Below are 18,467 nucleotides of genomic sequence, written 5' to 3' on the forward strand. Positions count from 1 at the left end.
CTGGATCCCGTTTCGGCATCTGTAACCCATTTATTGCAATTCCTGACATCTCTTTTTGAAGCAGGGAAAGCTTATCGGACCATCAATTTGTTCCGTTCTGCGATTTCCTCGACTCATCAGGGATTTGATGGCGTTCCTGCCGGTCAACACCCTTTGGTGTCTCGACTTTTACGTGGCTCACGCTTGGCTCGGCCTCCTCGTCCACGTTTCACCACTACGTGGGATGTTTCCCTGGTCCTGTCTTTCCTCTCTTCCTGGCCCGACAACGCGGCTCTTTCCCTTCGTCAACTGTCAGCCAAGTTGCTGACCCTCTTTTGCCTGATTTCCTGTAAAAGGGTCTCTGATGTCAGGGCTCTGGATCATGATGCCAGATCCTTTACTCCCGAGGGTGTTACTTTTAACATCACGCGGCGTACCAAGACCAATATTCGGTCTGTGTCCTATCCCAGTTTTCCGTCTTCTCCGGCGCTCTGTCCTGTAGCTTGTCTACGGGAATATGAGTTACGCACTCGTTCTCACCGGTCTGCGGACATTCCGCAGCTTTTCCTCTCTATTCGTCATCCCTTTGGCCCGGTGACCAGTCCCACTTTGGCGCGTTGGATGAAGTGGGTCATGTCCCTTTCTGGGATTGATACGACGGTCTTTACCGCTCACTCGGCCAGGGGCGCGGCTGCTACTGCCCTGGCAGTTTCGGGGGCTCGTTTGGAGGACATTCTGCGTCTGGCTGACTGGTCTAGGGCCACGACGTTCACAGAGTTTTATTTCCGTCCGCCCCCTCATGTGTTTTCATCTATTATTGAGCAGCTTTGAACTTGCAATACGAAGCCTCCGTGTCTTGCTGTAAAACTAAATGATTTTCCTATTTCATGACGTAAAGTCATAGTTTTATTAAAGACACGGAGGCGAGTATTGCCCGCCCTAGGTTTCTCCTGCCCCCCCTATTATTATTACTGTTATGGTATTATTATTGACTATTACGCTGTATCTGTTGTTATTTATGATATTTTACCGTTGAGGTTTGTTATGGTTCTATTTCAGCGACCTTTTTAATGTACGACCGTTATAGGGTCGAGATTGCGTATTTGTACCCATGTGTTTACACTGGCTATATTATTTATTCTGTTTCAGGTTGAAAACTCCTTGGCAGATGGAATTCCAAGTTGTTTCAGGTTTCCTGTGATGTTAGCCATGTTGGCTTGAGTTCTTCAGTTGGAGGGACAAGAATGGTCGGGGTCGGAGCCAGTTCCAGTTCGGTTCGTTTTCGGGGATGGTTTGACGGTTGGTGTCGTGGATTCAAAGAAAGAGGAAGATATAAAGAGGACACTGCTTATTATAGGATCTGTTAGGGGAGGATCCATTGTTGTTTTGATTATGTTAATTTCTCCTTTGCTGCTATTGGTGGAAGTAAAGAAGGAGTAAGCAATACTCGCCTCCGTGTCTTTAATAAAACTATGACTTTACGTCATGAAATAGGAAAATCATTTAGTTACATCCTGTATTATACTCCAGAGCTGCACTCACTATTCTGCTGGTGCAGTCACTGTGTACATACATTACTTATCCTGTACTGATCCTGAGTTACATCCTGTATTATATTCCAGAGCTGCACTCACTGTTCTGCTGGTGCAGTCACTGTGTACACACATTACTTATCCTGTACTGATCCTGAGTTACATCCTGTATTATACTCCAGAGCTGCACTCACTATTCTGCTGGTGCAGTCACTGTGTACATACATTAGTTATCCTGTACTGATCCTGAGTTACATCCTGTATTATACTCCAGAGCTGCACTCACTATTCTGCTGGTGCAGTCACTGTGTATATACATTACTTATCCTGTACTGATCCTGAGTTACATCCTGTATTATACTCCAGAGCTGCACTCACTATTTGACACAAATTAGTGTTGAAGGAATGGCGGGGGAATCTGACCCTAGCAAATTTATGGCAGAAAATTGGGGCAAAAGTTGCCCAAAAACTACGCCAGCCAGGGGCAGTCCTAGATTTTCAGGTAGGTGCAAGGACTACCAAGGATCCACCGACGAGGCACGCGCTCTGGTACACATTATGCACATTCTTTGCCAGCAATGGCGGCGTGAAAGAAACTAAGAAGAAATGCCGGCTTTAATAAATGACCCCCATTATTTCTACCTTTGGCCGGTTCAGAGTCTGATGTGGTTTAATTAGGAGCGGGAGGTAACAGGACACCTGTGATAAGCGGCACTCCTGAGCAGTCTTCTGTGACCGCAGCTACCCCGCCATCCTGAGCCCTACATGGCGGTAATACTGCCTGGGCTGAGACGATCTGACAAGTCTTTACGGCACAGAGTGACTGCCTTGTCCTGCGTCTGACCCCGGCCGCCAGCTCAGCGCAGGTCTAAGGTTCCTAATAAGAAACATTTAACTTGGGAGAAGAAAAAAAACAAAAAAAAAAACAACTTCAGAAATAAAAAGATTACAGAAGTCTCCAGTCTGTAACGAGGATCGGGGAGCGCGGAGGATCCTCATTAACAGAGACACATCCCATCTGTGCACCTTATCTGAACGGAAATACATGCTAACAGATAATAAACACTGACGGGGGCCGCCATGCGGAAAATGGCGCACTGGGCTGCCGGGGGGCACATCGTCTTGTATACAGTATGACAAATCACGGACACCCATATCCTTCTAGAACTAGAAAGACTGGCCGTTCTGGAGTCCGGAAAGCTGGGTCATCCCATGTAGGAGATAAAACAGCCGCCATTCTAGGTATAAAAAAAAACAAAAAACGAAGTACTCCCTAAAAATCATCAACTTGAATCCAAGTTTTAGTGCCAAAGCGGGCCAACATTTTCATGCAAAATATTGGTCTATAAAGTACAAGCAAATCGAAATCCATTCCGTCAGATCTGTCTAAATGTAAAGGGGTCTTCCAGGGCTGAAATACTGATGACCTATTCTTAGGATAGGTCATCAATATCAGCTTTGTGGGGGTCCGTTGAAGGGGCCATGGCGCCCCAGTGACAGCTGCTGTCTTTTCTTTGTATACCAAGCACAGCGCCACGCATGGTATGGTGGCTGTACCTGGTATTGCAGCTTAATTCTATAGGACAGCTCTGTACAGTTACTTGTTCCCTCCATGAAACGTGAAATCGCACGCATCCCAATTTTTCCCAATTGCGAGTGTCACAATCGGCCTCCCCTAGGAATGGTGGGCGTCCCTCAGCAGCGGCGGTTTGCATTGGGCCGTTGCTACGCAGGACGCGCTATGCCATTACACTAAATTATCACATACGGTACCACCCGGCAATTAATCCCCATTTGTGCCCGAATCAGTCTGAACACCCACAGACCTAAATGGAACGCCCCCCTTTGAGGTATATCTGCGAAAACTCCACATTTCGTGGCACAACGGACAGTTGGAAAGTCTGAGTCATCATAAAATCTAATAAAACATCCTTCTTTTTTCTTTCTTTTACCAGTTTTCAGTTCATTTCTGCAGTTATCCTCTTGCTCCTGGCTCTCTGCCTTGTACTGGAGACCTTCGGGGACCTCGCTTATCTGACCCCTTGGCGGAAGGGCAGGTAACGGAGGCGGAGAGGCGGCTGGCACATCTACACACACAGAGAGAGGCGGTTATTAGGCTTGTAGAAGAGAGAACGTCTGCAGTCACAGGAAGGATGGCATTGACAGCGCCAAAGCCGCAAACACGACAAATGTTGGTTCTCTGCGCACTCACAGGTAAGGATGATTAGCAGAACACATCGCCTGGCGCCCAGCTAGGAGCGCTCGGGAAAGCTGTCTGCAGCACGGCTGTTGGGCACAACAGGGGGGCGCAACGTCTGCACTTCTCACAGAAGCGTGTCAAAAACTAACAAGTGAACCTCTGGTGAACGGAGGGGCTCAGGACCCGAGAGCGATGTGCTCCGCTTCCCTCCCAGCACGAAGCAGAACGGGGGACAAAGCTTCTCGTTTGTACAGCTTTGCCCAATTGCCACCCGTGAAAGCAGCGGGGGTCCCTGTCGGAGTTTAGTTGGAAGAAATTCTTAAATGCAGATTTTAATAAATCTTCTTCATCGCTGGTGAATGAAAAGCTCTGCAACTTTGTAATAGACTTTGTTTCAATTTCTCACCATTTTCTAGATATTTGCTTGCTGTCAGTGAATGAGAACAGTCCTGTCTATTCAGAGGAAGGAATCCCGTCCACTGCTAGTCCTGCTCTCTGCTGAGAAGTGGATACAATTGTGTCCAGTCTAGACAATGAAGTGACTTCAGAATGATACATTGTAGCAAACTACCTGTCATACAACTGTATCCAGTCTGCTCTGTGAGCTTTGCACAAATCTCTCTGCTGGTTTGCTACAATGTATCAGTCTGCAGTCACAGAGCATTGTGCGGACTGGATACAGTTGTGTCCACTTCTCAGCTGACAGCAGGACTAGCTCTGGACAGGTTTCCTGCCGCTGAATGTAGACGAGACTCATCTTATTCACTGACAGCAAACAGGTACTGAAGATTTAAAATAGTGAGGAATTGAAACTAAGGAGCAGATTTATTAAGCTCAGCGCTTTCTGTGCCAGCCTTGATATCCTCTGCTCTGCTGGAGGATGCGCCTAATTTATGACGAGGTTCAGGCCTCGTTATAAATTAGGTGCGTCCTGCGGCAGTCCGTGAACTTAAACAGAAATCTACAGCAGCTGTGAGCTGCCTTAGATCTCTGGCGTCATTGGTGCCAGAAAACAAGCATTAATGAAGATACATTTGTCAGGGTAGTTGGCGATGCCCCCTTCCTGCCCTCATCATGTCCGCTTTGGGAAAAATGGCGTGGACGGCGTAAAAATAATAAATAAATTACTTAACTTGTGACTATTTATACAAAAGTTGCAAACACAAAGTTTGCGACTTATAAACGCCTCTACACTAAATGATACGTTTTTCATTGTACAGTACATTGATTATTACATTCATAGAAAACCCCTTTTACTGGTTCAGGTCCAGGGCATTTGAGTCTTCAGGACATTTTTGGCATGCATTATAGTTTGTTAGCTATAACTTATTTACCGTATTTTTCGCCCTATAAGACGCACAGGCCCATAATACTCACCTAGGTTTTTGAGGAGGAAAATAATAAAAAAAAAAAATTTAACCAAAAGGTGTGCTTTTGGTGGGTTTTGAACTAATGGTGGTCTGTGGATGACACTACTATGGGGGATCTGTGGATGGCACTGTTATGGGGGGGATCTGTGGATGGCACTGTTATGGGGGGGGGGGGGATCTGTGGATGGCACTGTTATGGGGGGAGGGATCTGTGGATGGCACTGTTATGGGGGAGGGATCTGTGGATGGCACTGTTATGGGGGGAGGGATCTGTGGATGGCACTGTTATGGGGGGGGGGATCTGTGGATGGCACTGTTATGGGGGGAGGGATCTGTGGATGGCACTGTTATGGGGGGAGGGATCTGTGGATGGCACTGTTATGGGGGGAGGGATCTGTGGATGGCACTGTTATGGGGGGAGGGATCTGTGGATGGCACTGTTATGGGGGGAGGGATCTGTGGATGGCACTGTTATGGGGGGAGGGATCTGTGGATGGCACTGTTATGGGGGGAGGGATCTGTGGATGGCACTGTTATGGGGGGGGATCTGTGGATGGCACTGTTATGGGGGGGGGGATCTGTGGATGGCACTGCTTTATATGTGTCACCCACAGATCCCCCACCCCATAACAGTGCCATCCACATATCTCCCACCCCATAATAGTGGCATCAACAGATGCCCTAATACGCCAGAGCTAAACCTGTGGGAGGGGCCGGTGTCATGCAAATGCGGCGGGGCCGGTGCGGTCACTGTACTCCGGCCCCGCCGCTCACTCACTGCTTTATTGCCTAAACATTTTATAATAATAACTTTAATTGAAGTTCCAATCCCCAGCCCCATCTGTACTACTTACTAAATGTCCTGTAGCAGGCAGAGGAGGGAGGGCGGGCGGCTGCAACTCACTGACGTCACGTGCCTGCGCCGCCTACTTTATGAATGAAGTAGGCGGCGCAGGCACGTGACATCAGTGAGTTACGGCCGCCCGCCCTCCCTGCTCTGCCTGCTACAGGACATTTAGTAAGTAGTACAGATGGGGCTGGGGATCGGAACTTCAATTAAAGTTATTATAAAAGGTTTAGGCAATAAAGCAGTGAGTGAGCGGCGGGGACAGAGTACAGTGACCGCACCGGCCCCGCAGCATTTGCAGGATACCGGCCCCTCCTCCCTCCAGCTGATACATTGCAGTCTGCGATGTAAAATGGCAGCATTCGCCCCATAAGACGCAGGGGCATTTCCCCCCCACTTTGGGGGAAGGGGGGGGGAATGCGTCTTATGGGGCAAAAAATAAGGTATTCATTTTTTTAAGAGTTAAAGGGGTTGACAAAGCAATTTTTTTGTTCTTTGTATGTTTCTAACTAGGCAAATGTAAGGACTTTACAATTCACTTACTTTGTCTCCAGTTGCTGCTTTTACTGAGGGTCACATGACCTGTGATGTCACCTTCTCTCCCTGCTCTGATGAGGTTTCCTGCACAATCCTGAGAGAGCAGATAGGAGTCTGTACAGGAGACGTCACTGTGCTGGCCACGCCCCCCTGTACTGCAGGCTGCTGCTTATTGCTCTCTCCCTGGATTCTTGAGGGAAAACATTAACCCCTTCAACTGCACAGACTCAGGGCTGAAGGCTTTACCGAGTAGCTGCAGGCAGTGAGGAGACAAATGCTGGACACAGGAACGGACAGAGGAGTTCTGCAGAGCAATGCACAAGAACAGGTAGGCGGAAGATCCTGTGTGCATCAGCAGTGTCATTGTACAGCTGGGACTTGTAGTCCTACACATACAACATGCTGCTGAGTATCCCAGCAGGCAGACATGTCACTCAGGGCAGGACTTAAATTCTCTCCCTTTGCAGAGCGGGTGGAGGGGCAGAGATTGTTGTTATTGCAGGTAAACAAAGGGCCAGAAGAGAACCAGGGAAATGAGGAAATATAGATTGTTTTGCCTAAAACTTGCTTAGCTTAGATATATATTGTTTCCCATCAGATTTTTTTTTTTTATAACTCGGACAACCCCTTTAACCATTAGATTTTTGAGGTTTATTTTTTATTATTTTTTTTTTACATTTTCAGGCTCTTAGTTTAGTTGAGGTACTGACTCTCCATCAATGGCAATGCAGATAGATATATAAGGCTTGGCTATGGGCATCTTCCAAGGCTTACAAAGTCAACCACTGACCCATAGGGAGCCTCTTCCAGTAGGTGGCGCTACTGAGACGGCTCTCTCTGGGAGCAGGCTTATCGTTTGAAAAAATCATTATATTTGCATTTGAGTAGATTTATATATTTTTTACAGATTTGTTATTAACGCTCCTCATCATGGACCAGTCACTTTGATATATTCCGCATCTATTTTTAGGGTAATTGCACTGGGGCCACTGTTATTATGACAATGATTGGTGGCAGAAAAGACAAAAAGTTGCAAAATGCCCTGTGCGCCAAATTTTGCTACTTTATTAGGCCAAAAACATTTAGTAGATGACCCCCATAGTGCGGATTCAACTCAACATATACACACACACACAGGACTGCCTCTAGCTGATCCAGGCAGGACGTAGATACTCATGTAGATGGTTTGAATCCACGGTCTCCATGACAACATTGCACCTGACAAAAGGAAGGAAGGGGCATGTTGTCACCAGATCCTCTCAGTAGTGAAGCCTCGGGCTTCCGGGCCTGTTACCGATCAGACCTCCGCATAGAAGACTTTATAAATCATAATGTGCGCTGCATTTTTTTTTGTAGAAAAAGAAAATACCTCTGCGCGGAGAGACGCCCGGAGACACTGGGCTGAGCGGCCCGTTGCCCCTGGACAGGGTAAGATGGATGGTTTGGCCAGTGTTCCGCAGCGCCGTCACAACCTCCTGATTGGTCAGACCCTGGATGTTCTTTCCGTCAACCTAGAAAATAAAATAAAAATACAGGAAGTTACTGATAATGACAACGTATTAAAATGTATATGACCCTAGTGGTCTCCATCCGATAGTTCTTCAGCTTCTGCAATATTATAACTCCCATCCCACAGGCGGCAGTCAGTTTTGCAACATCTAAAGTGCCCAAGTTGCCATCATAATTTGGGACAATGAAAGGCTATGTCCACCTTCGGGGGCAATTTTTTTTTATGATGGCATTTTGCTCATTTGCGGCTAAAAATCACTTTCAATGGGTCTCTATTAAAAATTATTCAGCTGTTCTGTCACAAGGGGTTAACTGGCTGTGTGAATTGTACTTTCTTCGTGCCAGTCATCAATAAACCTTATCTCTATATTACTAAGGGCTCATGCACACGAACGTATTTTCTTTCCGTGTCCATTCCATTTTTTTTGCGGACCGTATACGGAACCATTCATTTCAATGGGTCCGCAAAAAAAAAAACGGAAGGTGTTCCATGTGCATGTCCGTATTTTCGTTCTGCAAAAAAAATAGAACATGTCCTTTTATTGTCCGCATTACGAACAAGGATAGCACTGTTCTATTAGGGCCAGCTGTTCCGTTCCGCAAAATACGGAATGCACACTGACGTCATCCGTATTTTTTGCGCGCTGCAAAATACATACGGTCATGTGCATGAGGCCTAAAAGTTAAGACACAGTCTTATCAGTATTTAGAAGGACATAGATCAGAGATGAGGAGCGCTGAAGTGAAACAGTAAAAAAAACTGAGCCTGCTACTAGAGAATCTCAAGGCTGTGCAGAGAAAGGGGTTCAACATTTTTAATAACGACCAATTGAAAAAATTATGTTTAGCTCAAAATGAATGCTATGCAATAATAATTAAGGTGTGCATAGCCTTTAAGCCCTGCTGCACAACTGCCCCCAAATGCCCAAAAAGTAACCACTTTGGGATAAATTTGCACCATCCCCACCCCATTCCGTTCCCTTTTGAGGTTGACCCTGCCCACTTACTGGCCGTTTTTCAGAACTGCTGGTGACTATGAGGTTGGAAACCATTCCTATAGGAGGTAAAGCCTCCTGCTGCCATGGCAACATAACCCCCTTTCCCCCACCGCACACACGCACTCTGTAAATCCCCTTAGGTGCTGCAGTCTCTGTTGACTGTGGCATCAAAGGTGTTAAATGGTGAGGATTGGAGCTAGCTTTAATACTGACCATTCCATCAGGGTTTCAGCATATGAGCTTATACCACCTCTGTGCTGTACAGCCACATGCAGGAACTCTGCCCAAGGGCAGGAAAGAGTTAATGGGGGTTGACAGTTCTATGTAATTTTGTGCTTAATTACTGTATTATTAAATTAGGCAACTTTCTAATCTCTATCCGTTATTATTTTCAGCATCTCTGCTTGCATTAATTGACTGAGAAGAGTCTTTATTACAGCTGAGGGTTTGTTACAATTGTATCTAGCCTAGACAATCCTCAGGTAAACACATCAGCAGCACAAGTCTCTCTCTGTCTCTCTTTTGTCCTGATTGTTACAATGTATCAGTTTGGAGTTTAAAGAGAATTGGATACAACTGTAAAATCCCTCAGCTGTGAGAAGCATTACATCTATGCATCCCCAGGATGTAAATAAATATATTCACTGACAGCAAGCAAAGATTTTTAAAATGGTGAGGAACTGAAACACAGCATATCACAAATTTGCTGAACTTTTCCTTCTACAACGATTCAGATTTTTGAAGCTTAAACTCGGAAAGTCCAGTAATACGTGGTCTTCATGCTGGGATCCTGTGGGGGGAGGAGGTGCTCTGCAGGTTGATAACTACAGGTAAGTTATAACAAATGTAAAATAATATGGACTTACCGCCACAATCCGGTCATGAACTTGAATGCACCCGCTATGGTCGGCAGCGCTGCCGGGGATGATGCCCTTCACATAAATACCAGAAGAACCTGAAAGTCAAAAGGAGAAATTGTAATTTCTGCGACTCCGAGCCCCTAAACTGGGTCCTGAGGGGCACAATATTCATTGAGAGGTGCAGAGATGTGGTCGATAGATCTCCGTTGGGTTGTCGCAGCCAGTAAATAGTCATTATTTTCAAGCATGTGACAGACGCATGGAGACACATCATGGGAAAACTTTACAGACGCCACAGCAAGTCCTCGAGATGCAAAACAGCGGGGCATGCCACGTCTCAGACTGTAATGTATCTGACCGGTTCCCCGCACTTTACCAATAAGCTTCATCCCTTTATTGTGTACCTGGGCACAGTGCCATACCATTGGTTGTGGCTGTGCCTGGTACTGCAGCGCACTTCCATTAAAGTGAACAGAAGGAGCAGCAGCACCAGCCACAGACACCACTGTATACAACGGAAAATCCACGGGCGCCGTGGTCCCCTATTCAGCTGATCAGCAATAGTGCTGGCTGCCCGACCCCTATGGATCAGATACTGATGGACTATTCTGAGGATAACCATTAATATCACAATCCCGGTAAAATCACACTCAACAGGAATAAAGGGTCCGTTTCCCCAAAGATCAGGACATCTCTTCACCCCATGTTGCTACAGGGTTCACAACCTCATGGATGGTTAATGACACTTAAAGGAGACCAACCAGAAAAAAAGCTTACAGATGAGATATGACCATCTGAAGATACAGGCCCAAACCTGAGACTGCACTACTGAGACCCTGATGATGACCTGTCCCCTTCTGATTACCGTCAGCTGCGGTACTTTTTATACACCCACCATATTTGCTTTTGCAGCTGATGCCTGGCATTGAGCACTGCTGCCTAGCTTCCAAATCCTTCTCTTGTTCTGCTGTTCCCATGTAATGCAGATGTAGTAATACGACCTTATAATTCATCTGCCGTATTATCATCCCGGCTGCGGCTCATCTAGATCTTTCTGCAATATTTTACTACAGTGCCCCCTGAAGAGAGCAGGACCACAGTCACTACAAACCATGGATCACTGCAAATGGGAGAGGGGCAAGAAGATCTCCTGTCTCCGGTGCCTCGGGGGTTAATGGTCTGACTCAACATTAAGAAGTGGGGCCTATATACACGTTTGTGATGGGACCCAGTCTCCTTTATGTGCATCCCTGCTCGACCATGATGGAAGGAAGTGAAGGTGGGTTATACACGAGGACAGATGTTAGGTCATGCAGGGGATGTACAGTTGCAAGAAAAAAGTATGTGAACCCTTTGGAATGATATGGATTTCTGCACAAATTGGTCATAAAATGTGATCTGATCTTCATCTAAGTCACAACAATAGACAATCACAGTCGGCTTAAACTAATAACACACAAAGAATTAAATGTTACCATGTTTTTATTGAACACACCATGTAAACATTCACAGTGCAGGTGGATAAAGTATGTGAACCCCTAGACTAATGACCTCTCCAAGAGCTAATTGGAGTGAGGTGTCAGCCAACTGGAGTCCAATCAATGAGATGAGATTGGAGGTGTTGGTTACAGCTGCCCTGCCCTATAAAAAACACACACCAGTTCTGGGTTTGCTTTTCACAAGAAGCATTGCCTGATGTGAATGATGCCTCACACAAAAGAGCTCTCAGAAGACCTACGATTAAGAATTGTTGACTTGCATAAAGCTGGAAAGGGTTATAAAAGTATCTCCAAAAGCCTTGCTGTTCATCAGTCCACGGTAAGACAAATTGTCTATAAATGGAGAAAGTTCAGCACTGCTGCTACTCTCCCTAGGAGCGGCCGTCCTGTAAAGATGACTGCAAGAGCACAGCGCAGACTGCTCAATGAGGTGAAGAAGAATTCTAGAGTGTCAGCTAAAGACTTACAGAAGTCTCTGGCATATGCTAACATCCCTGTTAGCGAATCTACGATACGTAAAACACTAAACAAGAATTTCATGGGAGGATACCACAGAGGAAGCCACTGCTGTCCAAAAAAAACATTGCTGCACGTTTACAGTTTGCACAAGAGCACCTGGATGTTCCACAGCAGTACTGGCAAAATATTCTGTGGACAGATGAAACCAAATTTGAGTTGTTTGGAAGAAACACACAACACTATGTGTGGAGAAAAAGAGGCACAGCACACCAACATCAAAACCTCATCCCAACTGTGAAGTATGGTGGTGGGGGCATCATGGTTTGGGGCTACTTTGCTGCGTCAGGGCCTGGACGGATTGCTATCACCGAAGGAAAAATGAATTCCCAAGTTTATCAAGACATTTTGCAGGAGAACTTAAAAGGGGTTGTTCTGGTTCAGAGCTGAACCCGGACATCCCTCCATTTTCACTCCGGCAGCCCCCCTGACATGAGCATCAGAGCAGTTCATGCTCCGATGCTCTCCTTTGCCCTGCGCTAAATTGCGCAGGGCAAAGGCATTTTTTGGAGATCCGGTGACGTACCGGGGCTCTCCATGGGGCTGCCAGGAACCCCGGTGACGTCACCGGCACTGATGGGCGGGATTTAGCCCTGCCCTAGCCAGTAAAACAGCTAGGGCAGAGCTAAAGCCCGCCCCTCAGAGCCGGTGACGTCACCGAACACACTGCCGGGCAGAAGGTTTCCACCCGGCAGTGTGTTATTGAAAACAAAAGAGCCCGTGCCCTGCGCGATTTAGCGCAGGGCAAGGGAGCGCATCGGAGCATTAGATGCTCCGATGCTAGCCTCAGGGAGGCTGCCTGGGTGAAAATAAGGGTATGTCCGGGTTCAGCTCTGAACCCGGACAACCCCTTTAAGGCCATCTGTCCACCAGCTGAAGCTCAACAGAAGATGGATGTTGCAACAGGACAACGACCCAAAGCATAGAAGTAAATCCACAACAGAATGGCTTAAACAGAAGATACGCCTTCTGGAGTGGCCCAGTCAGAGTCCTGACCTCAACCCGATTGAGATGCTGTGGCATGACCTCAAGAAAGCGATTCACACCAGACATCCCAAGAATATTGCTGAACTGAAACAGTTCTGTAAAGAGGAATGGTGAAGAATTACTCTTGACCGTTGTGCACGTCTGATCTGCAACTACAGGAAACGTTTGGTTGAAGTTATTGCTGCCAAAGGAGGTTCAACCAGTTATTAAATCCAAGGGTTCACATACTTTTTCCACCTGCACTGTGAATGTTTACATGGTGTGTTCAATAAAAACATTGTAACATTAAATTCTTTGTGTGTTATTAGTTTAAGCAGACTGTGATTGTCTATTGTTGTGACTTAGATGAAGATCAGATCACATTTTATGTCCAATTTGTGCAGAAATCCATATCATTCCAAAGGGTTCACATACTTTTTCTTGCAACTCTATATGACACACAGGAGGAGAAGCATGATGGGCCTTAAGGGGGAAGTACAAGATTGGAAAACAATGGCTGCTTCCTTGCGGAAACAGCTCCACACCTGTCCATAGGTCGTGGGCATTACTGCAGCTTAGGTCCATTAAAGAGGAACTGTCACTCCTAACGACATGTCTGTTTTAGTAACTACTTCAACCCCCCATGTAATAACAATTCTGGAGCATCTTTCGTGCCATTCTTCTATTATTCCAACTAGAAGGTTACGAATAAATTACCAGCCGTCTGTAATAAAGATCCAGCCGGGTGTTACCAGTAAGAGGAGTGTCCCTACACATACTGACACTAGCAGCACTGATTGGATAGTGACCAATTGTGTAGGGATGCCACCCCCAGCTGGTAACACCCAGATGGACCTTTATTGGCAATTCATTCACAAACTTCTAGTAGGAATAAAGGAGGTACAGCACAACACAGAGTCCTAAGAAAAGATAAGAAAAGAATTGTTATTACATGGGGAATGCATGTCAGGAGAGGCGATAGGACCTCTTTGAAATGAATGCATGTGAGCTGCAATACCATGCAGAACCAGTAGACAGATGTGGTGCGGTTTTTGGAAAAGCAGCCCAGTCATTCCAGTGTTTTAAAAGCACTTTAGCTTTGAACAACCAAGTTTGTCAAGGATCAGGCAAAAAAACGACAAGCAAAAACCCTCATACCTGCCCAAGTCTGTTCTCTCTGGTGCACCACCATGAGGGAGGGAAAAATAGAAAAAAAAAGTAGAGGAGAAAAGGTGGAAAATAATGTCTTGTTTTCAGTAAAATTTCACAAAAAAACAAACACCCAATTTGCATGCATTAAATAAAAAGGGGGTGGCCCCTGCGCATTACTTTTGGTTACTGAAGATAAATAGTATCAAATTACCAGGAAAACCCAACACAAAAGCAACAAAGTATTTAGTCACAAGGGCCCAGAGCATACTTGCCAACAGTTCACCCAAAAATGTCCTTTTTGGGGGCGAAATATTGACACTATAAGTGGCAAATATTCCAGGAGGAGGTTGTTATGATTTCAGGTCACAGTTTTAAGTCTCTGTACATCTTGGAGCCATAAAACATGAGTATGAGACCTTTATTTTCCTAAGGCCTATTGCACATGACCGTATGGCTTTTTCAGTGTTTTGCGGTCCGTTTTTCACTGAACTGTTGTTCCGTTTTTTGTTTCCGTTGTGTTTCCGTTTTTCCGTATGGCATATACAGTATACAGTAATTACATAGATAAAACTAGGCTGGGCATAACATTTTCAATAGATGGTTCAGCAAAAAACAGAACGGAAACGGAAGACATACGGATGCATTTCCGTATGTGTTCCGTTTTTTTTGCGGACTCATTGACTTGAATGGAGCCACGGAACGTGATATGCGGGCAATAATAGGATATGTTCTATGGAAAAACGGAATGGAAAAACGGAAATGGAATGCATACGGAGTACATTCCGGTTTTTTTGCGGAACCATTGAAATGAATGGTTCCGTATACGGACCGTATACAGAACGCAAAAAACACCCAGAAAACAGGGGAAAAAAGGGGCCGTGTGCAGGAGGCCTAAAACTGGACAACCCCTTTTAGGCAACAACGCCAGTTGCCGTAGAATTGACAGGATGTGTAATAGGAGCCACAGTCGCAGTGTGATCTCACCTCCGCTGCTGCCTCCTGTGTAGCCCACCACTGTTATCCCCAGGCTCTGGCCTTCTTTTTTGGCGAGGGTAATATCATACACATTGTTCTCAGCTTCTTCCTGAAAATAAAAACCATCAGTCGGTGGTTAGGAGAGACCGCCATTTATTTCCGCCCTCAGTGTAGCGCGATATCCACGCAGTCAGCCGGTTTCACGCAATGACTGCATCATGAAAAGTTCTGCAAAGTTTTAATATATTTTGTGCATTCAATGCCATTTTCAAGATCTCTGCTTTCTGCCACTGAACAGGAAAACTGTACATCCAGAGAATGACAACCTGTACTGACCTTGCCCTGCTCTCAGCCAGCAGTTTGTTACAATTGCATCCAGTCCAGACAATCCTCTGTGAAGGGAAACCGCCAGGAATCCTCAGTGATACATTGTAACAAACTATCAGGACAGGAGAGAGGCTTGTGCCGCAGAAGCTTTTTGCTCACAGAGGATTGTCTAGACTGGATACAATTGTAACAAATCCTCAGCTGTGAGAAGTATTAGGTCTGTACAGGTGACAGCTCCTGGATGATTCAATTTATTGACAGCAAGCAGTGATTTGGAAAACTGGAATATAAGGAATATAAGAAAATAGCAGAGCATTTCATTAGGATGTGAGGCAGTAGGCCAGAATTTCTCATTAAAGGGGCATCTAGAGGCTGAGCTATCACTTCATTGCCTCTGGGGCCCCCACCAATCATGAGATGAAGGAGACGGAGTGGTTTACGCTGCAACCTCTGCCCAATTGGCACTATTTGGCATCCAGTCGTGCAGGGAACTGCAGCCGGCGCTCGCTGGAACGGGTGCTGCGCTGCAGTTGTGTGTCCCTTGCACAGGTAACAGCAGTTGAGCGGGTGCAGCACGACACAGTGGGGGCGAGTTGTGGAAGAGCGATTATGTCAGGTGCCGTACTTACAGGAATGCTGCTCTTGATGTCCAGAGGAGGCAGAGATGCAACCGGCAATGTTGCTGGAGCCGGAGGCTTCACTGGAGGAGCCTTGCCCACGGGATCCCTGGCAACCACCATGCAGACAGAATTTCCACAGTTCTTCAACACCTGAGCGACCTGGTCACTGGCCATGCCCTGGACATTGGTGCCTCCAATCTGCAAGATGTGATCTCCGGTCTTTAACCTTCCGTCCTATGGAACAATACAGAGAGAAAGTCCACTCAGAACGGGATGCCACTATCCAGAATATATGCAGAATCTTCTTTTAACAGCTTGTAGTTGTTACAATGTATCAGTCAGGAGCCCAGGCTGTTGAGCTGACAGAAGATTCTCTAGACTGGAAACAATTGTAACAAGTTGTCAGCTGTGAGAAGTATAAGATCACCAAAGGTTTTCAGCCTCTGATCGTGACAGCAAGCAGATCTCTTTTTTTACTACTTTTCCATGCTATTAGTAGCACTGTACTTAGTACTCAGTCCCATTCACTTGAATGGGACTCCGTGGCAATACAGTAGCAGCTCAGGCAAGAAGACTGCTTCCATAATCACGGATAGAAAATAAAAACAAATTGGTATAAGTTGGAAAAAAAAAAGTCATAGGTTTCCATATAGATTAAAATAAAGTGATGCATTGCCTTTTAAGAAAGATATCAGACGAGCGTTTATGGCTGTGAAGGAGCAGCAGAGATTTCCTTTGGAAGCTGCCCCCGCTGGATTTGTTACTCCCAGCTCTATATATACAGCAGAGCTGACAGGGTCTTTTGCCATTACTAATAAGGAAGGAATTCTAGTTAATGAAGACATTGTAAAATACATAAAATATATTAATGCCCAGATTAACACCGGCTTTTATTCAGCTCCAGTTAATGTAAAATTAGATTTTTTTTTCTAACTTTCATGTTTTCCTTAATTGCCTCCCAATTTTCTAGCGTGACGGTCAGAGCCATTTAAACGGTTTATTTATCTCCGGCGGTAAATTGATGAGATCTATTTATTTTTGCAATTAACCAGCCATAAACCCCTTTAAATTCCAAAAACAGGCCACTTCATCCAGATAGTATACGGCCGCAGCTACGGCCAATGTCTCTTAAATTTAAAGAAATAAAAAATAAACGAGCCCTGAAAAAACCAAGGAGACTATAGAAGTCGGGTGCGGTGACCATTACACAAGAAGCTGGATTATATTCTGTAAATCAATGAAGGAGATCTCCAAGGTGAGGATTTTAGGTGTGACAAAAATCTATGAAAATAAGGAAACGGCCAATAATCAGTCAGTCACAGTGAATGCTGCCAGACTACTGGACGTTTTCTACAATCTTCTGGAGCAGCGATACTTTGCAATCTGAGAGTTTGTTACAATTGTATCCGATTTAGACAATGAGACAGAGACATCAGTTACTCTCTCCTGTCCTGATAGTTTGATACAATGTATCAATGCAGATAAAATGTAGCGGTCTGGAGTCCTTGCTGTTTATTACACAGAGAATTGTGTAGAATGGATACAATTGTGACAAACCCTGAGCTACGAGAAGTATTAGATCGGTACAAATTTTCAGTCCCTGGATGTAAAAGAGAATGTTTCCATTCACTGGAGGCAAGCAGAGATCTTTAAAGCAATGAGAAATTTAGACACAAAGCAATCGTAAAGTTGTAGATCTTTTGATTGGATTTGGAGTCTGCAGTTCTGTAAGAGCAATGGAAGCCAAGACAGAACCCCAATGGACCACATGAAAGTTACAGGGGTTGTGCCAAGTTCTGAAGTTAACCCCAATCCACAGGATAAGGGCTAACTAACTGATCAGTGGTGGTCTGACTGCAGGGGCACCCACTGATCCTGAGAATGGGGGTCCCTTTCCCCCAATCTGAGGGAGCGGCAGGTTGAGCATGCACCCATTCATTCTCGATGGGACCACCGGAGTTTGCAAAGTACAGAGCCTGGCAATCTCCAGTGGTCCCTTGTAGAATGGGAGGGGGTGACCGGGTGCATGCTCAACCTGCATGTGTCAGCTCCATCAAGCAAATATGGCTGAGCTGCAATACCAAACCCAACCAGTGGACATGTGTGGTGCTATACTTGGAAGAAAGCAGCCATTCTTTGTAATCTTGAGCCACCCCTTTAAGCAATAATTCCCTGCTCAGTCTGACATATATAATCACATGAGAAGACCATTAAAAGACATACAATAGCGGAAATTGCCAGAGCTAAAAAATTATATATAATAAATTTATATATATATATAAAAATATAACAGAAGGAGCCAGGAATCCTGATTGCTCTGGTGATGATTGATGAGGCAGATATATCCTGCATATGTTGTTTATATAGAACTAATTATTCTCCGTGCATTAAATATTAGGGAAAATTGGAAGATAAATTACCCGATCAGCAAGTCCCCCGGGTAAGATCGTTCTGACAATTACACCATTGGCTCGCCCACCGACGATCCCGAATCCTAATCCCGATCCGTCATTAGTGAGCTCAATCTCTTCCACGTGGCCCCAGACCTGCAATTTGTAAAAACAGAATTATTTTTCAATT

The 18,467-nt window shown here is 45.5% G+C and overlaps 1 protein-coding gene across 5 annotated transcripts in view; it reads right to left on the bottom strand.

Moving 5' to 3' along the window:
- The window catches only part of PATJ (PATJ crumbs cell polarity complex component), a 193,764-nt gene that overhangs the window by 139,910 nt on the left and 35,387 nt on the right, over positions 1 to 18,467 (bottom strand). For all 5 annotated transcript variants that reach the window (XM_040408093.1, XM_040408092.1, XM_040408091.1 and 2 more), the window contains exons 7-12: positions 18,308 to 18,433; positions 15,897 to 16,121; positions 14,950 to 15,049; positions 9,839 to 9,927; positions 7,835 to 7,976; positions 3,464 to 3,598 (exon numbers count right to left, since the gene is read on the bottom strand). In XM_040408093.1, coding sequence (XP_040264027.1) covers positions 3,464 to 3,598; positions 7,835 to 7,976; positions 9,839 to 9,927; positions 14,950 to 15,049; positions 15,897 to 16,121; positions 18,308 to 18,433 — 817 coding nt within the window. The remainder of the gene's footprint in view (positions 1 to 3,463; positions 3,599 to 7,834; positions 7,977 to 9,838; positions 9,928 to 14,949; positions 15,050 to 15,896; positions 16,122 to 18,307; positions 18,434 to 18,467) is intronic.

The sequence above is a fragment of the Bufo bufo genome, chromosome 9, assembly GCF_905171765.1.
Source record: "Bufo bufo chromosome 9, aBufBuf1.1, whole genome shotgun sequence".
Taxonomy (NCBI): Eukaryota; Metazoa; Chordata; class Amphibia; order Anura; family Bufonidae; genus Bufo; species Bufo bufo.